The sequence below is a fragment of the Telmatherina bonti genome, assembly GCF_933228915.1.
Source record: "Telmatherina bonti genome assembly, chromosome: 10".
NCBI classification, from domain to species: domain Eukaryota; kingdom Metazoa; phylum Chordata; class Actinopteri; order Atheriniformes; family Telmatherinidae; genus Telmatherina; species Telmatherina bonti.
Genome location: NC_136628.1, coordinates 31160028 through 31182322, shown reverse-complemented (window position 1 = coordinate 31182322; position 22295 = coordinate 31160028). Strand labels below are relative to the sequence as shown.

General features: G+C 41.7%; 1 protein-coding gene across 1 annotated transcript in view; it reads right to left on the bottom strand.

Moving 5' to 3' along the window:
• Positions 1–842: 842 nt before the first annotated feature.
• Positions 843–22295, bottom strand: part of uvrag (UV radiation resistance associated gene) — a 124738-nt gene continuing 103285 nt past the window's right edge. Inside the window, exons 14-15 of the mRNA XM_079247243.1 lie at positions 15384–15475; positions 843–3117 (exon numbers count right to left, since the gene is read on the bottom strand). Of these exons, the coding sequence (XP_079103369.1) occupies positions 2283–3117; positions 15384–15475 (927 nt within the window). The 3' untranslated portion in view covers positions 843–2282. The remainder of the gene's footprint in view (positions 3118–15383; positions 15476–22295) is intronic.

Below are 22295 nucleotides of genomic sequence, written 5' to 3'. Positions count from 1 at the left end.
GAAAATGTTAAACTGAGTAAAAATGTCTCACAATTTATGTCAAAGAACAGAAACAGAATCAAACACAACAGTAATTCTTGTGCCGACAACTGTGAAATATTTTAGAGTTAGACTAGAAACCAAAGGATACAACAGGGAATCCTCTGAATGTCCAGACGGAGAGTCTCCGACTGCTGCAGCTACGACACACATTCACAACATTTCTGGACGTAAACTCGCCTGACTTGTTTCTGGCACTTGGTTTGGGTGTTTAATCCAACTTCTTCTTTTTAAAAGTTTTAATTAATTCCCGTTTTTTTTTTTTTTTTTTTTTTTTTTATTGTTGGCTTTCTTTCTTTTTCGTATTCCTTTTCAGATACTTGAGTAAACATTATTTTTGTCCTGTTGGTATTGTTTATTGTTTTCTATTTATAAAAAAAAAAAAAAAAAAAGGTGCTCCACTAACAGATAGTATCATATTCACAAGTCCTGTCACTTTATCAGACTCTTGTCTCATCAGAACAGGACGCCATGATCTTTGATGCAACTGTCTTTTTGTATTTGTTGCATTTCATAAAAAAAAAGGCAACATGTGAGCATGTTAGCATTCTGTGGCATCATTAGCATGCAGCTAACAGGGAAACTTTAATTCATATTTGGTTAATTTTCCATCCATATTTTTAAACAATCATAAATATAATTAATGTTTCACACTCATCCCAGTACAAACGGAGGCAAACAACTCTTTTCAAGGGGGTACATGTAGATACACCCATGCCATTGGACTGCAAGTCTTTAATAACCAAAAAAAAATTTCCATACAAAAGTATATGTACATGGTCACTTACTGAGGTTTATAGCAGTTTATGGAAATGACCTAACATGGTTCATCTTTAGTTTTAAATACAATATGTCTCAACAGTCAGCAACCACGTCACTGGGTCTAAAACACAAGGAGGGCTGCGTGTGGAGAGTGTATCTTCATCTTCATCGTCATCGTCATGGCAGGTGATGCAGAGCAGCAGTCTAGTCGGGACCCTTACACTGGTCTCAATATCGCTCTACGATTAGACAATTTTCATGAGAAACGTGATTAGGAAATAAAACGATGCATTCATTTTCTTTGCAGACACACTTGTCAAGAGACATAAATAATGTAATAATTGAACACCAGTGCAAGAAAGCATCCAGAGCTGGGAGGCGACTGCAGAGGAGCGCCTGAGAGGCATCCCAGCAGAGTTTTTCTCTGCTGAATGGAAAGATCAGTGGACTTAAACAATGAAATTAATAAAGAGGGTACATCAAAAGAAAAAATTAGAGAAGGAAAAAAAAAAAAAAGAGCGGATGCTGACTGGAAAAAGAGAAAATAATTGCACCATTTTCCTGCCATTTACTGGGAATCCAATCAGCCACTAATCATGGCATCTTTAAACCCTGAAGGAGAACCGCGCTTAGAGACCGGCAGGTGGAGGAGATGAAATGCATCGCAGTTACTCTGAATGGGCGACTGGTTCCAGCTCCCACCTCACTTTGTGGGAGCAAATTCCTCTTACGTTCAAAGGTCACTGGTGGGTTTTTTCTACCTGCGATGGCGTGGCTGTTTGCATGCCGATGAGAAGCGCGCACCACGTCCGCTGCCGTGCACCCTGCATCAAGGCTCTGGAAATGTCATTTTACAATCAAAGGTGAAAGTGCTGGGACAGCTGGCTCTTACAAAAACAAACAACAAAAACCGTCAAAGTAAAGCAGCAAGCAGAGATGAAGCTTCCTGTGCAGTGATTGGATGATCGCCGTCACATGATGCACTCAGGCTGCACTGAGTGCGGATGTTAAACGCAGTTCAGAATTTATTGTGATTTTTTTTTTTTTAATGTGTTTTTGTAATCATAGTTTTAAAGCAAACAGAAAGAAAAAAAACTAATATTCTGTGTGTTTTCTCAGCAAAACGTTGCATTACTGGTCCCATGTCATGCAACAACAGACTACAACACACTAAAACACAGTGATCATCAACCTGAGACCAAATCCATGAGTGTGGCTTACAAAAAACTGAAATGTTTAGGTCTGTTGTTGGTTATATATTATCAACGCCGGCATCAGAAAGTAAAAGTTTCGGCTCACTGTCCCAGTATTTGCACTTCTGACGACTTCTTATCATGGTAATGTTTACAATAAGTGCAAATTAGTTGTTCCAGAAAAGCTTCTATCATTTCGATGCTGCAGTTCAGCAGAGAGGACCAAACCTCCGTCCTCCGTTTGTGTCCCGTGTGCAAGTTTCCTTCCTCTCACCTTAGTCCTCCGCCTCACTTATCGGAGTTTTTGCGCGGCCGGCGGAAACTCGACATGTTCTCGTTCAGTGCGTAGATGCGTCTGGAGAACTCCTCAAACCCGGCCACGTCCAGCTCGCCCAGAACCTGCTCGTCGCACTCCACCGCTACAGCGTGGTCCACCGGGATGCAGCGGTAGTCGTCCAGCCGCGCTTCGTCCGCCAACCCCAACCCCAAGCCCATCCCCAAGCCCAGGCCGAGACCCGTGGCCTCTGTGCCCATTATCTCCTCAGCTTGCTCCACAGAGCAGCGCAGCTCTGGGACCAGGCTAACGCTCCCCGGTCCCGGTACCAAGGAGCCATTCATGGTGCCTGTGTGCTCGATGGCGGGAGCCGTTTCTCCGGTCCCAGAAGTCGTGGTTGCAGCTGTGCTGCTGGGCGGCTGCTCTTCAGATATTTCTTCATCAAAAGCTTCAGTCTTTTTGTCACTGGTTTCGCCTTTCTCCTCCTCCGTTGCCGTGTCAACACCCTCCTCGCTCTCCTCCCTTTGCTCTCCCGGCTTGTCGGCCTCCAAAGTCAAGCTGAGGTTAAGGGAGGCCATGCTGGCATCAAGGGAGGAGGACAGGTGTTTGGGCGCAGGTGAAGGTGGCGGCAGGCCTGCGGGGGTCTGCTCCACTCCCATCGCTGTGTTGTAACTGGGAGGAGGCGTCGGCTTGTGCTTGAGCTGCGCCTCAGCCTCCGAGCTCGCCCTCTTCCTCAGGCCTCGGTCTGGAGAGGTGGTGTGGCAACCGTAGCCCGTTTCTGAGGCTGAGGACACACCCAGCTGGGATTTGACGGGAACAGGAATGGAGCTGGAGACGTGATGTCGGTCACTGTGAGAACCAAAGAGAGGGACATGGAGTGAGCGAGCACACGGAGAGAAGAAACACTGAAACACCACATCTAAGAGAAGATTAGCTCCATATTTATTGAGAAGGGGATTTTCTAGACAGGATAATGTTTATCAGCATCCCCACTGCACCCAGCTCCCTGCAAGTAATCCAGGGACAGCTGCAGCTCTTTGTAAATCACTCCACCTTACAGCATTCAGAAAACATTTTGCAGCCCGAGAGGCTCCACTCGTGTTCTGTTGACTGGAGCAGAGCAGCAGGCGTCCACCAAAGTATGCCAGACATTTTCTTCCAAAACAGATAACAGACTCAAGATCTAGGACACCCCACCCAGACCCAAGACTGGAGTCATAAATCTACTTAAATGGAGGCCTCACCGCCTCTACCAACAGCCAAGGCCACGTAGAATTCCCTGCACTGGTTAGGTGCTCTCTTCAACGTGACCATACGGCTCCTGCAGAAGAGATGTGATCTTCAGGACAAGTTTGACTCATAATAGATGTCCCTCTTACATCGTCCCCTGTCGCCTTATGCTTGCTTTAGTAATAGCACTGGTTGTGACATGCATTTATTGTCTATGAGCAAACAGCCAGATGGACAGCTTCACAACCAAACACATGACAGACCCTGAGCTTGACCCCTGCAGACACCCTGCCGAGATGGTCTGAACAGGGTTCACAGCCAGGACACTGCTCAGGCAATACAAAGCTCGTCATTGTTAAAAGAGGCTCATCAACTTCAAAGTGTGTGATGCATCCTCTGTATGAAGGTACGTAACCTGAAGACACACACATACACACACACACAGGAGATGTTTCAGCTAATTAGAGACACGATGTGGATCCTGATGGGTTAAAAAAAACACAGAATGAAAACCTGATTCATCGAATGCTCCTCTTTAGTGGACAGGAGTTGGACGGTGCTTTACTTGGCAGAGCACGTCCTTCGAAACACATCGTTTAAAATGGCTGCCCACCCTCCAACAAGTGTGTCTCATACTGCAGCAAAACCGAGCTGGGGGAAAACAGCGCTCCTCACCACCTCATTTTTCGAAGTCATACATAAGGAAAAAAAAAAAAAAAGTACAGAAAGGCAGAAAATTGTTCCCCATCTTAAACACTTATCAGACTTTCCAAATGAAACCATTATGAGCTCTTTGGACGCCATAAGCTTGTTTCACTGGAAAGAAACAGAAACAAACGGCTCGAGAAGTCAGTTTTTATTCAGGTTAAAAGAAAAAGTTTGGATCCTGAGCAACAAGTAGAAGCTTTTATACGCCTGCAGGTCACAGCCTTTCTCCGTTGCGCCCTCTGCTCCGACAATGTGGGACGTGGTTACTTCAAAATAAATAAAGGAAGGAGACGCAGCCGACGTCTTGATTCCGTTTAGTATTATTCAGAAGAATAACGGCATCACTCAGCGAGCACACAACATAATTCTCTGCTGGTCAAACGTGATCAAGCCTGCAATCATCAAACTGTAAATATTTGCACATAATGTTCATACCTATTAAACTGTATTATGAATGCTTTTTGTTGTAATAATCATGAACAATGTAATTATAAAATATTCCTTTCAACTTTTTAATAATTGTAATTCTATTATCAACTTATCTAATCAAATCAAACTTTATTTGTATAGCTTTCATAAAAACACATTTCAATTTATTTTTATTTTTTATTTAACCTTTATTTCACCAGGAAAGTCCCATTGAGGTTAAGAACCTCTTTTTTTAAGGGTGTCCTGGCCAAGAGGCAGCAAGAGTTACAGGCAATTTACATGTTACCACTTAGAACAAATAATTAAAAGCAATTACAACTAAAAGATAAGTTAAGCACTCAAAGTGCTTAACATAAAAATAAAAACAGTTTAACACTTAAAAGCACACGCACACACGCACACACACACACACACACACACACACACACACACACACACACACACACACACACACACACACACATTACCCACACACAACTCTTCCCCTGACCATTATTGCCAAAATAAAAACTAATAACTTTAAGATTCTGTCTCTGTATCTGTCTTGACACTGCTGGGAGGAAACAATATCTGGGAAATTCGTCCATGTCAGGAACCGCCCCAGGAATGACCGACAGACGCAGCCACAGGGATCACCCAGGCCGGGGTCCACACCATATGGCTGCAGTGCAGGACCCCTACCAACACCTCCGGCAGGATGACCCCCGCTGCAACGGCCCCGTCGGTCAAACAGGTCTGGCCCCCGACACGGAAGATCCCCATGAGGAAGAAGTGTTTGACACATTAATTACTTTGATCATTTGTAACCCGTGGCATCTCCACCAAGAACACTGACAGAAAAATCACACGTTCATCACAAGGAGGCTGATAAATGGAAAGTAATCAAGTTATTTAATCATTATTTCTGTCAATGTGCTCAGCAGAGTGTAGGCCAAGCTAAGCTCTGTTCAGCCAAGACATTTGATCTCACTCTCATACCAGCAACATTTTTAATACCAGCAACTAAATGGCAAATATACGGCCACCGCCAACTTTTGTGGCGATTAACGAGCTGGGAAAGCCGAACCGGGTCAATTATTAATTATACAGGGTATAATTAATAATTATAAAGGGTATAATTAATAAATGGTCTCAGCATTCTTGGTCTGCAGATGCTTTCCCCCTTAAATAACTTATATAAAGGAATCAAATTGTTTTTCTAAGAGTTGGCTTCAAATTTAAATGTCGGCAGAGTTGATCAGTCCATCTCTGGCCCAGACTTTTGGTAAATATATTCAAGCAAGCCTTTCATAGTTTCTTTCTGGGACTAATGGCATGTTTTTTCCATTTAATTTAATCAACTGTCTGTTAGATGCAAAGCCATCTTGTGGTCTTTTCAAATCAAACTGGTATTGATAAGATGCTGAATAAGACGAATTGCCATTGTTAAACAGGCACTCTTGCATTTCCATTAAACCCAAAACGCAGCCCATCTGAGCATCAAAGGTTTTAAGTATTTGCTGCTTCAGAGTCCCATTGAGGCAATATTTGCTCCAGATTTGTTGCCAAGCGTCTCTGAGGCATGACAAACACATAAATTGATGTCATTCTAATAGATGCTGCTGCCCATTAGTGTTTGTTATTGTGCATGTAATGATGGCGGTGGGAATGTCTTCAAAATTCCTCACGTCTGAAGTATGTTTACCTTCACGCTGTAAACTCCTGCAAATGCCGAGGCTTTTAGAAATGTTGTTTTTAATTATGGTTTTAAATCAGGGGACGGATGTCTAACTTTAAGTGGACCTTGAACTTGTCTAGTGAAAATATAATAGTAGCTCGTAACGGGGAAAAGTACAGCTGTTCATGTCTAATGGTCAATACAGAGCTGGGAAGCGATGGGTTGCCAGGTACAACGGTAGCTCAGGCTGACAGGTCTTTTTTTTTTTTCCCCTCTGAACTCCGGTCTTTCTGCAGCTTAACCCAAACAATATCTAAACCAAACACTATCAGAAAGCAATAGGAAATGTTGAGCCAAAAATAGCCTCCATTACTCATAGCCCTTTTCCTTTCCACTGCTGATGTCAAACCTGGCATATTATAACCCGACTCTAACCTTTACACAGACCAGTTACCCAAAACGCTTCACCCTGTGTCCATATTTAAATCCAAATCCTGCAAAAAGCCACAAACTGAAGCCAAAACAAGATGGCAGATCAGACTTGGTAGTTTGGCGTTGAGCGAAAACAAACACAATGAGGTTAGCAAGAAGTTTTATTTCCTTTTTTCCCTAATCAGACTGTTGTTATTGATGATAGACTATCTGAGAACAGAATCATCTCAGCTGGAGCAACATAACCAACAAACTGACTTCACTCTGTGATACATTAATAATGCATTACGTAACTTTCTGACCTTAAATCTCTGAGTTCTGGACTTGTTCAATGACACGGCATCTATCATGTGCACTTCTGGAGCTGCTGCTACTCAGCAGCATCCCGAGGCTCAGAAACCGCACTGCACAACTTTTACATCCGGGATGCGACGTGACGCTGCAGCAGAGTTTTGCTTCCCGCCAGCAAACACACCGGTTGTTTTCAACGCACAACGTCGCTGATTCAGCAAAGAAATGTGAGAAGATTAAAAGAGAGAAAGAGACTAAACAAGAGTCATTGTAAGATCGTCTTTTGCTGGCTGGAGAGAGCTAACGGGTCAGGGAGGCGATGCTGAATTACCCGTCGGTTTGAGAAACTCTTCCTCGTGAAGTTTAAAGAGTTTTAAGAGTTTAAAGAGTTCTGTAGTATCTTTAATACACGTTGCATGTCTTACACTAAGCTTTTATAGCTTTTATTTATAAAATAGGAAGCCAATATAGAAACCTTGGTTTAAAAAATGAAATGAAATGCTAAAGAAAGAGAGCATGTCCAGAGTTGTCCACTCGGCCTGACCAGGCTCTTTTCCACAGCTTGTCTCTCAGCCCAGCTTCCAGGCAGGAAAGTGGGATAAAGTCCCTGTGAACCTCTGCCAGGCCCTCAGTGGATGTGGATCAGTAAAATCAAGTATGTTGAACCTGTTTGCTTTGATCTGGGCAGACTGTGCAGTTTACAAAGAACTGGTTTTCTGGTATGGTCTGCTGTCTGCCTGTGGGTAATAGATTCACCATCTTTCTGCTGTTTCTTATCCTTCAGCAGGACAAAAAAAAAACAACCGTGCTTCCCATTTCTCTCCAGAGCCGGACTCCATGCACTCTGACAGGTTATGATGTGTTTCTGAAACCACTGTTTGGAAATGTATAAAGATATGATCAACAGCTTGCCAGATAAGTGTCACACAGCCCTCTGAAAAAGATGACAGACTTTGCAGTCCACTCTTCTGCACTATAACAAGCACCGGGTTTGTCCTCAGTATTTCCATTTGGTGTGTATAACATGTCCAAGATGGTCCCACTCTGCTATCATGGTGTGGGTCTTGGCGCTTGGTGAAGGATTTCCCTGCAGACAGGACGCATGCTGAACTGGTTAGATATGGAGGAGGAATCTGCTACCAAAACTGCAGTGGAAGCTGCTCCCCTAGTCATATCCTACATAACATCACCTCTGTTTGGATGCGTGGAAAGCAGAAGGAGGTGGCAAAGAGAGGCAAAGGAAACAGATTATCCTGCCTCTCACAGTCTAGAGGAAAATTACCTGCAGCTGCTATATAGGCTTTTAATGCATCCATATTTCATAAGATGGGCCCCAGTGTGAGACATTGTATCTGAATTTAGACATTTTCCAACCAGACGACTGGAACTGATATGGAAAAGAAATAGTGCAACAGTGTGTGTAAAATGCAAAGCCCCGTTATTACAGGGCTTTGTGAAACCACCATCCCCATCCCTGGAGATTTTCCTCTTTTTTCAAGCTAAATAGAACATGTCATGTGTTCTCCTGTAATGACATATTTGTAAATTTATTAAGTACTGTAACTATATACTGCACACGTGTCTTTTCTGACAGCGTGTTGATGCATTTAATTTAAATATCATTTATTTAAATTACATGAAGCTTGACTTCATGTTTATTTTTGTTAGTTTTTGCAAAAACAAACAAAAAAAGACATATTTCTGGACATTACTATAGTAACACTTACAAAGCAGTTTGTGCTGTTTGCATGTGGCTTTTCAATACTAAAAACAGTACAGGCTTATTTATGTAGGATCTGGCCGGACAGATATGCTAAAGCAGTGTCATCATAACATTCTGTTAATTACTCTAAAATTTAATTAAATGGTTTTTACTCAGATGTAGCTACATAAAAGACAGATAAAAGTAATTGAACACTAGCAAGCATTTCCATACTTGTTTAAAAGCATTAGCTGGTGGAGAAGAACAATATGTGTGAGATTGCTTCAAAGGCGGTGTGATAACAGGTTTTATTGCACTTAAACAAACGGGTTTAAATCATAGACTGTATATAAAAGACGGACGAAGCCTACGTGACGTCACCCGTAGGTTTCTGAAGAGCTGAATTGAAACTCAGTGGATGGTTCCTACCATCGCCATCTTGGCAGGGGCATGTGTGTCGTCTCGCCTGGAAAATACAAATATGGGCAAAGATGTGGAGCTGAGAGGGGGGCTGTGAGCGTCATGGCGGATGATTGATATCAATCGAACTCCGAGTTGCCTGTAGCTAAGAGGTAACCGAGCTAACCCGGAGATAACAGGAGATAACCAGCTAATGGAGGTAAGCGGGCTAAAGCTAAGTCACGTTGTTAACCAGCTAAAAACTGTGATTGTTCCAGGTTCTTCTTACTTGAAGCGGGAGATCGGGTACCTGTCAATCAAAGGAACACGCCCCTAAATATGCTGAATTTCTAGATTAAATTACCTTTAAAAAGACGAGTTATAAAAAAAAAAAAAAAAAAAAAAAAAAAAAAAAATCACTCCCTCCACAGTTGTCATGAAGGTAAACCTGACCTATTAAACTGAAAATGGGTTTTTGAACCAGGCTGTAAACATTTTATTTCTGCTGTGAAGTTCTGTTTTAACATGGAAGTCTATGGTGATTTGCTCTGTTTTGGAGCCCCTAGTGGATGAGGGGGGAACTGCAGTTTTATGCACATCTGCGTAGGTTTCACATTTAACTCCTTGAGGTTGTCGCTTGGTTTAAAGTCTCCTCTGTCCTCTAGAAAGAAGCTCTGATACAACAAGACCTAAGACCAAATGATGATAAATAACCCCACTATCACCACACTCCCTCTTTAAGAAAAAGAAAAAAAAAACTGGCTGATGTGTTGTGAGGAAATGCTTGGGAGCTTCATCTAATAGCCTTAAGGAAAGCCATTAAACAGGCCTGTTTGAGCAGTGCTGGTAACCATCAAGTTGATGACAACATCTGTCTGACGCCTCTGAAAAGCAAATCTGTGCCCTAATTCTGAGCCTCAACCTGACATGGCAGGTGCTTTGCTTCACAGAAACATCAGGGAAGTTCTTCAAACATCATTCAGAAAGGGCATTTGTAAAATTCTTAGCAAGGAATTATGTGAGGCTTCGATTCATCAAAGACATCCAATGAGATTTACATTCAGATCTGCACAAGCCAGTTAAGACCTGAAATCTGAGAATCCAGCTGCTTCACAGGCTGATGTTAAACTCATGCCATCTTGTGAATGATGGGATGGAAGTCTGCCGCTTTGTTCCTGGCCTGGTCAGTCATTTCAACGTGAACGTATTATTTTCACAAAGTTATTACCGTTTTAATGCACACTCAACAGCAAAAGCACAGCGTAATACCAAGGGGTGTGCATGACACCTTCTAGTTCTTTATCTTCCGACAGTAAACATGCCCAGTGCATTTTAAAAGCCTTTTTGTGGTGCACCAGAGCTCAGGTTGATGAAAAGGTTAGAGTTAGTACAGAGAAGCTTTTGTCCCTGTGGTCTCGCTGTCATACAGGAGTGAGACTGTGGCACCACTAAAGAATCGTTACACTTTCAACTCAACTTTCCAGTCGCATGTACACTCAGACACACACATGTATACATAGCTTAAGGGTTAGTGGACCCAGTGCTTTCATCTCATGTATCTTTGGGCTCTTCCACTTCCAATTAGGCAGAGGGGCCAGTGGAGAGCTGATTTGGGACTTTGGCTTTTCATGGCTTCTTCCCTTTCAAAACAGAAGATTATTCAATTAATGTGTGCAATACACATTTTCCCCTTTGCTGACCCTCAGAGAGGAGAGGAGATCAAAGACAACTTGGTCTTTTATTGAGCAGTGGAGCTGAAGTCTGGCGCACACCAACTACCAGGTTTTAGTGGAGGTTACATTCAGGCCACTAGACTGAGGAAGAAGAAAGGCAGATATCTAAACACTTCACTCTACTGGGATAAAGTGGCTGCTGCAAATCTCATCAAACCTTTCTAAAACCTCATACGCTGAGAAGATCTGTTGTTAAAATCCTTTGGCTTCATCGGACACTTTTATATGATCTTGAACAGAGAAATATTCTTTAATCGTGGCAGTTTTTCACAAAGATTATTAGCAAAAATAGAAAAAAGCTTTGACTTAATAATAGATTAATGAAACAGCCTACTTTTTTGCTTACAATCTTTTAAATTCCTTATTTATAAATATATTATTTAATGTCTAAAGTTTAGTGTGTACACAGAAAGCTGAAGTAAGGTTAAAAGATGAATCCCTACAGTTATAGAAAGGTGACTTTAGGTCGCTAGGCAAGCAACAAAAATACCATCAAATAGAAAATGGGACGTAAAAAAGGACTTTTATGTTTATAACTTTATAAGGTTGCGGTATAGCTTTGTCTGTAAAAAATGAAGTGTCTGTATGAAAAACTCTGGCTCATCCATCTACACCATAAAAATAAAGTCTGTAGAGAACTACGCTTTATGGATGTAGGTCTTTTGAGATAAAGAACAGGATGTTTTATTTAATTATTTATTCTTTATGTCTGTTCAGAGTTCATTGGGAATTTGCTAAAGTGGTGCAATGTGCAGCAGTCAGCAGCTGGATGTTATCAGCTTCTTTTAAGTCCTGGTGATGGTGGATGTTGGGAGCATCGAAACGCTTCTTTTCACCGAAGATGGAACTAAACGCTTTTCCAGATGAGATTTCTGCAGTTCTGCTGTGATTAAAATGCTGACAAGTGAGCTTTTGACAGTGGAAATACGTAACGCGTAGAAGCTGAAAGAGGTGCTTGGACCATAGACTATATAAAAAGATGGAGGGAGCCTCCATGACGTCAACCGTAGGTTTCTGAAGAGCTGAATTGAAGCTCAGTGGGCGGTTCCTACCATCGCCATCTTGGCAGGGACATGCATGTCGTCTCGCCTGGAAAATACAAATATTGGCAAAGAGGTGGAGCTGAGAGGGGGGCTGTGAGCGTCATGGTGGATGATTAACATTGAGTGAACTCTGAGCTGCCTTTAGCTAAAAGCTAACCGAGCCAAACTGGTGATAACAGGAGCTAACCAGCTAACAGAGGTAAGCGGGCTAAAGCTAAGTCACGTTGTTAACCGGCTAAAAACTGCGGTTGTTCTACGTTCTTCTTACTTGAAGCGGGAGATCGGGTACCTGTCAATCAAAAGGACACGCCCCTAAATATGCCGAATTTTGAGATTAAATTACTTTTAATCGGTCGAATTAGAAAAAAATTCACTCCCCCCACAGTTGTCATGAAGGTAAACCTGACCTATAAACCTAAAATGGATTTTTGAACCAGGCTGTAAACATGTTTATTTCTGCCGTGAAGTTCTGTTTTAACATGGGAGTCTATGGGGATTTGCTCTGTTTTGCAACCCCTAGTGGATGAGGAGGGAACTGCAGTTTTTTGCACTTCCGCATAGGCTTCACTTTTAACTCCTGGAGGTTGCCGCTTGGCTTGGACAGTTTACAAATAGAATAAAAACCACCAAAATTATTGAGTCTTTCAATTTCTATTCTCCACATTCCTAAGAATTAATGCTAGTAAGTGTCAATGAAAATCCAGCAGAATGAAAAACAGACAATCCAGGCTTATAATGAATTTCCTACAGATCTGAGGTTAGCAAGTATTGTGAGAAATATTCGGCAGCCACCAAGTCCAGTCTAAAATTATACAGCTCCTCCTTTGCAAGGTCTTCTTTAAAACATCAAACTTTAGTATAATTTACCTTTATTTATTATATTTACTGCATTACAATGACAAAGATCTGAGAGAAATAATAAATTATATAAATAAACTACTTCATACAATTATGTGTTAGCTACCTTGAACCATTGAACCGCTATTTACTTGTGCAGCAGGTTTTTTCTACCCTGTGAAGAAGCCATATTTAAATTGTGACTCCAACCGTATAAAATGCACGTAGAAGAGCAATGCTCACAGGTCAACGAAGCAGAAAAAAGCATAGGTGATTGTGGAAGCTGTTTGGTGTGAAGTTTAAAAGGGCACATTAGAGAAATGGAGCATTATAATTATTATGTAACATAAGAAAGGCAGTGGACTGTGAAACAAATCCAGCAGATTTTAAAAAAAAAAATTAAAAAAAAGCTGGTGCAGCTTTTCTTTTTAGAGTTGAAAAGTGATGAAGAACAAAAAACTTTAGAGCAACACTGAAAGATTTTTTTTGTCTTCTTTTTGGCAACTAAATTGTCCTGCTGACATACAGTAGATGCACTTGTGGCTAGACAGTGAATGAAAGTCATTTAGCATAGTTGCTAGTCCAAGTTAACGGCTAGATCAGGAGTCCCCAAGTTTGGTCTTCATGACCTACTATCCTGCAACTTTTAGATGAAACCACCATCAAATTAATGTGTTGTTTGCAGAGTTTGATGACATGCAGACAAGAAATTCAGCGATTTGTGTCAGGTGTGTTTTAGAAAAGATGCATCTAAAAGCAGCAGGATGGTACATCTCAAGGACCAGACCAAGCAGCAACCTCCAGCGGTTAAAAGTGAAGCCTATGGGGGAAGTGCATAAAACTGCAGTTCCCCCTTCATCCACTAGGGGCTGCAAAACAGAGCGAATCCCCATAGACTCCCATGTTAAAAAGGCACAATTTCACAGCAGAAATAAACAGCAGTTTACATAGGAGTTCACTTGATGTCAATGATCCACCATAATGCTCTCAGCTCCACCTCTTTACCCATATTTGTATTTTCCGGGCGAGACGACACACATGCCTCTGCCAAGATGGCGATGGTAGGAACCGCTCACCAAGCTTAAATTAAGCTCTTCAGAAACCTACAGGTGACATCACGGAGGCTTCATCCATCTTTCCATATACAGTCTAATGACCAGATGAAGGGAACCCCCTGTGCTAGATGTTACCAACTGTTAGACAGCTGCTTAACAAAATCTACAATTATATACAGTAAATTGACATAAAAATGTCCGCAATAATAAAAATGACAATAAATAGCCAATATAAATCATTGTCCATTCCACCATCCATCCATGGGAATCCTGAGGTGTTCTCAGGCCAGCAGAGAAACACAGTCCAGCCTCCGTGTCCTGGTAAGATGTGCCTGGAACAGTTCATCTAGGAGGCCTCCAGGTAAAATCTTGACCAGCTGCCCGAGCCACCTCGCCTGGCTCGTCTAACAGCAGAGGGGCAGTGACTCTAAGCCCCTCCCGGGTGACTGAACTTCTCACCCTATCTCTACGGTAACGTCCAGAGCCCCTGAGGAGGTTAACTCATTTTGGTCTTATGTATCTACCATCACGTTTTTTCGGTCACTTCCTACAAGTTTGAAGGTTAAGTTATAATTAAGTTTATGCTCTTATGGTAATACTGCGAAGTTTCAAGTTACAAAGTTCAAGTGTGCATAGAGGTGAACCACTGTGGCCCCTAAGCAAGGTCATTAAACCCCAACTCCCACCACCTGCACACGGCAACCCACTGCTCTCCAGTAAAACAAGCATTATTACTGTAATGGTAATGATGATTATTGTGATCACACTTATTGTTGTTATGATTATTACTGCTATCATTTCTTCAGCTTGTGATCGCAGGTGAGGGCAGGAACGTAGATCTGCCAGTAAATCAAAAGCGTTGCCTTTTAGCTCAGCTCCTTCATCAAAGCAACAAGTACAAAAGTACAACTGAATGAATTATATTAAAAAAATCTATGTTACTTACCCGTCTGAAAGAACAACTTCTTTTCAGGCTGAATTCACATGCAGGCGGAGTTTTATAGCGGTAATGGTACTAACAGGCCTAACAGAGACCATTCCTGGCTGTTTGTAGTAATTTTGTGGCAACAATATCACATTTCTTCAGGTTTGTTCATTTTCCGATGGAAAAAAAAAAAGTGTTAATCACACAGAGTCCAAACAGCTGAGTGCGTCCAACTCGACAAAGAAAGTCTGCTATGAATTACTACTGAAACTGGGGAAAAGAAAAAGGAGATGGGAAAATATTCGGACCACTTGACAGCATGATGTGAGAGCAACTCGCTGACGTACAGACATGCAAGCGCTAAGAGAAGCATTTCTCCTGGATTACAGCATCACAGGGAAAACAAACCAACAAGGCTTGTCGAAAAGTCATCTTGGCAAAGTTTGGTCTGGTTTTGCATGTTATCTTTGGTTTGTTATTTTGAGTTGTGTGTTCACATGTGGGGAATTGACCTCCAGAAAGTTTCAGAATATAAAAGCAACTGCGTTAAAACAACCTTAAATCCTGTTTATTTTACTAAGACAAAAACCTCAGAACACGGCTAAGTTCATTTGATGAATCTCCTAATTTAATGTAAAAACATGTGTGGTGTGAGCTGCCCCGCTCCTTCTTACCATCGCACCATCAGGCCGTGCTCCAGGAAGTTCTTCAGGTTGGGTAACGTCTGCTGCAGATCTGGGGTGGTCAAGCCATGCTGATATCTCAGCTGTAAGACAAGGAAACACAAGCTGTATTATTAACTTAAACAACATACTACACTGTATTCGGCCACACATACGGTGAGGAGTTGGCGGCACATTGCTCTGACACACGTGCACGTCTGGAGAAGCCAGAAATATCACCAACAGAAGAAGTCTACATTCTTTCACCGTGACACATTTTTCTATTCTCCCCGTTTGCAGCATTACTCATCTGGACACACAACGGGCACCTTCTCCTGATAACAGACACGTGTGATAATACGTGAGGTGTGTTGAAAGACAGGAGATGAGATGCGGGCGGCAAGAAAAACACTCCTGATGAAACATCTGGACGGAATGGGGCAAAGAGCACGTTAGAATCCTCATTATATTCTCCCTTGATGTCTCCCTCGCTTTTCAGTAGACTCGCTTCTAAAACTGGCCTTACACACTTCCTCCTTTGAACCACAGTGCTTTATTTCATGATAGAATCAAATATAGTGAAGGGGAAAAAAAAAAAAAAAGAAAGAGCAGGGCCACCTTGAAGTTTCAGCTCCACTGCCAGAAAAATCTTCCTCCAGCAGTTGAGTGATGTCACAGCAAAGCCAGCTCTTCTCCCGGAGAGTTTATTTAACCTGTATGACTGAACAGCAGAGGAGCATCATGCCGCACGTCCAGCTTACATCTCAGAGGCCCCTTTGTCACACATGCTGCCTGCACCAGCTGACATCTGGTTTGTTTCCACGCGCTTCCACGGCAACCGCTTGGCTTTTTTCTCTTCCCACACACACACACACACTTCTGGGGGGAGATATGAATTGCACATGACTCTGACAGCCGACTCGCTCAGGATAACATGCTGCTTTTTCATATGTGAGCATAAAAAGTCGATGGCTGACAAAATGATAAGAAATTAAAGAGAAATAGATGTTTGGGCCTCTGAGACTAAAGGTCGTGGACTTTTGTTAAGGAGGGTTTCTTTTGCAGTTAAGCAGGAGATAAAGGGTTTTCAAGATGTCTCCATATGTGCATACACAGAGCTGACAGAAAACTAGATTCAGATTTTCTCTTTTTATTTAATGTTTCTTTAGCTTTTTTTTTTTTTTTTTTGCACTCATTTCAGCAGAAGAACTTCAGGTCAATAATTTATATGTCTGGGAAAAATTTAAGCGCCATAAAAGACCAGGTTAGTGAGGCGAGACTTTTCAGAGCGTATTCAGACCAGGATGGTCTGACAGATTCCGTTAGACTGGGCTGGGAAAATCTGTACTTTTGTTTGGTTTGCTTTCATCCTGCACTTTATTCAGTTGGATGTATATGTTGGTCAACATGTTGGTCTATGGGGCGTTCTATGTCACTTTCTCTCTTTGGTTAACTGGGTGATCTGTTGGCTTTCACACAGGGAGAAAACCACACCAGTATTCACTCGCAACTGAAGCGAAAATCCCGGTTTTCAAGGGGAGCAAAGTTTGTGTTCAGACTGCTCCAAGAAAACCAGTGCCAGTATGAACGCACCCGGACAGTCTGCTAGACTTGGTACGATTAAGTCCCCGATTCAGTTGAAGGTTGCAACATTCTGGTCCAAGTTTGCAGAGTTGAATCAGAATTAGTGGTCTAGGGTTGATTATTTTTCTATCAAAACTTTTAAAGCTTAATTCCACGTAATTTCTATTGGCTAGAATTAGGGATGCATGGATCCACTTTTTGGGAGTTTCGATCAGATACCGATATCTGAAATTTAAATATCTGCAATACCAATATTTGCCGATACCAAATCTGTTTATTTGAACATTATTGTGACTATGGTTATTATTGCTGCTATAACTGTGTAAGATTTCATTAGGTTGTAAAAAATGGCCCATCCTTTCTGAAGCTACCTCACCAATACAAATATAACAACATTACAGATCTAACAATTTCAACACGTTTTATTCTGATTTGGCACATTTTACCTGAATACAGCTATAAGTGTGAGATTTTGAAACAAAGATCTCGCTTTTAATGTCACATTTTAACATTCAAGGCATTTATTTCTTTTAAAACATGTTCGAAGCATGTCATCAAACACATCTGCGCTGGCTTGACTAGTGTAGTATCGGTTGTGGTATCGGTACAATTTTATTAATACCAAGTATGAGTGGTACACACATGGCATTGAGCCGATACAGATACTGATAAGTATCAGTGCATCCCTAGCGAGAATGTTTATGCTGACATGTACTAGTCACATAAGGAGATTTATCTGGGATCAACCAGTGTTCTGGCCTCAGTCCACACTTCCGCCGTCTCACTACACTTGACTTTGTTTCTTCTGTGTTGGCCACCAGCTCTGCTCCTCTGTGGTTCAGTCAGCCATTGCATCATGCAGACACACAAGAAAGATTTCCTTCTGTGCTCCTGTTATAGACTGACCACGCTATTTTTAGCCATGCGAGAAAGGTTTGTGAAGTCACTTGAGAAATGTGCACCGTTCAGCTTGGAACAAAATCACATTGTTTTCTGAGGCAAGTCGATGAAATGGAACTGGGGAAATGACCTTCCCATTTTCCACCCTTTTCCCTTAGTGAACATGAAAAAAACGTGAAATTATGTAAATCAATGTTTATTTCATATGAAGAATCAAGATGGTGCATTTTTAAAAACAGTGCATGTGTATTTCAGGCCCCTGTACAGTTAGTGGCACAGTTGCTCTCATAAAGTGTGATTAATGGGGAGAGGAGTGACAAAAGCATTGACATGAAAGGTCAAGCCAACAGTGCATGCCGATCACATGTGCTCATATTGGATTTCAACTAACTAAACGTTCCAGTTCCCATTCTCTCTGAACAGCTGCCAGGATAACATGTACAGCGAACGGTATGTGCATGACCCATACCAAAGTGTTTGCATGGCCGTCTATGTGTGCGAGCTGCAGAAACAACAGTCCTGACAGTATCAAAGGGAGCTTTTATCAAACAGCAGCTCAGATTGTGGCAGTTGGACAAAGGTGTCACCTCAAAACCCAGATGGTGATGGAAGGGTCCAAAATCCAGGAGAACACCACAGAGATCCATTCATGGCTCAAAGCAAACTTCCAGCTCTGACCGACCTGATGGCAGGATTTGATTTGGAACAGCAGGCCAAGATCAATAATACCACCAGTTTAGAAATAAAACAAAAAACATAGCAACACGGAGGAGGGAGGAGGAGCTGTTTCTGCAACCACAGGCTAATAAAAGTACATTCCAAATCTCAGGGAAATTTCAAAGTATAAATGAAAAGTTTTTAATCTGATATGAGCAACGAATAAATACTACACCTTCAGAAGAGGTCAAATGGATGCTTTCTTTTAGAAGAAAGAAAGCATAACAAAGTGCTTTCCTCAGGTTGCATTGGTTGGCAGGGACTTTTAAGTGTGTGCAATAACCACACTGCATGACTGACAGGAGCCCGATGTCAAATTACATGCCTATATGTCTGTGTGTGGGAGAGAAAGTGCATGGCCATGCATCTGTATGCATGCCTCCACCCCTTTTTTTTTCCTGAAATGAAAAGATCACAGCATCTGCTGAACACAAAGAAAATGGATATACAAAAGAGTAGTTGACACCGCAAGACTTGTTCCAAGTGCACTTCATTACTGTGAGGTTTATTGCAAAGGGGGGATTAGGAAAAGCCCTTTAGGAAGAACGTGACAAATCCAAGACTTTTTAAGCATTCCCCCTTCGATAGACTGAGGCTGTTGTCAAGCCTCTACCAGTGGGCACCAATCAGCCTGACGCCAAGCCATCAGCACTGCTGCTTCACACCAACATCTTAATGAGGTGTGTTTAACACATTTAGATTAATGAATAGACACATTAATGCAGATGAGCAAGAGCTCAGCCAGCAAGACGATCAATTAGGGGTGGGGAATCGAATAGAAAAATAATGTTAAAAAATTGATTTTTTTTTTTGTTTCACAATTTTAAAATCAGTTTGTGAACAAATCTTTTTTTTTCAAATAAATAAAAATAATCATTACAATTTTTTTTGTCATTTGTATTGTTTTTATTGAGGTTTCTACTTGTCTTCTTGGGCGTTATAGCTGCAGCAGAATGATGGTCTGGCTACTGTGCTGTTTGAAATCAAGAAAAATGACGAGCAAAAAAAAGTTTTGTACATTTGTTTTTTATTTTTAATTTGCAAAAATCAGCAATATCAAAGAATTGTGAGAATCGCAATTTAAATAAAACTGGCACAGAAACAAATCGGAATCAAATTGAATCGGAACAAAACCCTATTGTCACAGCCCTATTATTTAGGGATTAAGGGGGTATTTAATGGTAAAAATCCAACTTACATGAAATTTCATGTTAAACCACGCCGTTGGAACAGAACTTGTTCATAAACTGAGGAGCACCTCTAATAGGGTTGTTGTCAGCATTACTGAAGTGAAGAAAAATGATGAGCAAAAAAAGTTTTGTACATGTCCCAATTTAAATCAAATCGGCCCAAATAACTTCTCAGTTGTTTTTATCTTATAGAAGAATAAAGTTACTTGGGAAATTAGTACTTTTTGTTACTTAAGTGTAATTATTATTAATCAAAAATCTGCTTAGAAACGAGAATAGATTCTGAACATAATTGAATTATGGTTAGACTCACATCCCTACGATCAATATCCATGAAATGGTCTGACCCTCCACGCTGGAAGATCCACCAAGTGTCAAATCAGTGTGCAAATGTGCTGCAAAGTGTTTTTTTGTTTTTTTTTTTGTTTTTTTTTTGCGGGATACCGACTGTTAAATAAGCAAACATCAACCTTCGCCCTCCTCCTGTCTGAAACAAGCACTAAAACATCGGTGACCTGGCTAACTCATCTGGAAGCAGAACGCTGGAGAAGAGGAAGAAATGTGCAAAGCAGCTTAATGACAAAAAGCTGGGCGTCATTTGCAACTGTCGGCACCCTGAAAGCTTCGACTTCAGCATGGAAACAAACAGATGAGTGGGAAGGTTTAGATTCTGGTCTGTAAACCCAAACTATTCCCAGGAAGCATGTGAGCGATGTGAGGCAACGCGTTTTAACAGACACCAAATGAAATCCACCACAGTTGGATTCTGCTGCAGAAACGACCTGCGTTTCGGTGTCAGCGTTAACAGTTTCCCTTTCTTACATCCTGGTGATGAAAGCCCGAGTCCTCTGCATGCATGTGCTGGTGTATAGATGTGTGCATTGGAGCTGGCCACGGGGTTCTTAGTAATGGAGCTAACCAGATCGTGGTGAGAAATTCCCATTGAGGTCAGCTGAAAGATGAGAGGACCTAGTTGCTGGGGGTTAGTAGGTAGAGTGGGGATGCCCACTGAGGTTTCTTTTTACACCATGACATAGTGAAACAGATCTAGCCACTTCTCTTCGTTCCTGCTCCACTCTTTGTGCCCGGACACTCCCCCTCCATGTTTATCTATTTAACAATTCCCACTCAGGGCTAAAGAAACTGCAGCATATGCAGTGGATTAGCAGTCAGTATGAGAGCAGTATTTGGCAGCAGTGAGAGTTCAGGGAATGAGTGCAACTGACCGATCGCATCTGAAAATGTGAGCAACTCATCCTCATTCACTGCCAAGATAATGCAACAGCCCAAAGAATGCGGCAATGTATACAGGCCTCAGACTGCCAATCCGCTGGAGCCGTGGCCACACACAAACACGCTGAAGTTGGCTGCAGCCGGAGGGAATCATTCAGTTTACAGTACATGCCACCCATTATTTGGCAAAACTTTCTTGTTTGCCCTGAGCTCTGTACAGAGGCTAAACAAACACAGCTTCACTTATGCAGCATATTACTGTTTCCCTGAATTTGTCAGTACTAATCACCTTCAGATTAGACCTCTAATGTGGGCGGGCTGCTGGGAATTTTGAGGTTGATTGCTGATGATGTGGTGGAGAGGGACGGCCCAGGTAACAAAGCACGCCTCCCCCCTTTTTTCCTCCCTTTTTTCTGCTTAGAGGATGTCATATTCTGGGAGAAATGCTTCCAGCAGCCTCATACAGTAAACAGAGATGGGTAATGGTGGAAATGTGGGACGCAGAGTATTTTCATCAAGAGGTTAAAAGTCTTTTGAATCAAATTCTGGAGTATCCCGTGCACGTCTGTAAATTACACGGCGATTTATAATCAGCATGCTTTTGTCCACTGGGGTAAAAATAGAGAGTATATGTTTTTCACGCTCCCTGGGGAAGGTAATCAGGAAGCTCATTAGTTCCTATGACAGCTTGTTATAAAAGGAGCTCACCAGGTGTTCCTCCCTCCACCATCCCCTCTGGTCAAACTGTAGACCGGATACCTCAACATGAGTCCATGAGGTTGACACAGACATTAGTTTTCAGACATTATATGCAGACAAGTGGAGCTTTGGGAGATAAACTCTGCTGACAACATTTTCTAGACGGTTTCTGGTTAATATGACTGAATCATGAGCAGATAAAACGCATATGAATGATAAAAAGTATTTTATAAGAGCTGAATGATACGTGACACCGAAATGATTATTTTATAATAATCTGTGTGGATTAATTTGCCATGGTGTAACAGCTCATGTCATCATTATTTCTACTTATCCTGCCAAAAAAATGCACTGATGTTTAATCATATAGTCAGAGTTAACAGTGCCACATGCATGCAGAATGTGTGCAGTCTGACAGCCAAGCCGACTAGCTCATTGATTATTATTAAATTCTTTCAAATTACTGTTATAAGTCCCATGAAACAGCATAATGCATCATAATTTTAGCTAATATGGCCTCTATTTGGCACAATATGGGTGGCACAACATATGTGCCAACCCTCAAAGACTTTAAAAGCACGCCACTTCAAGTGAGACATGC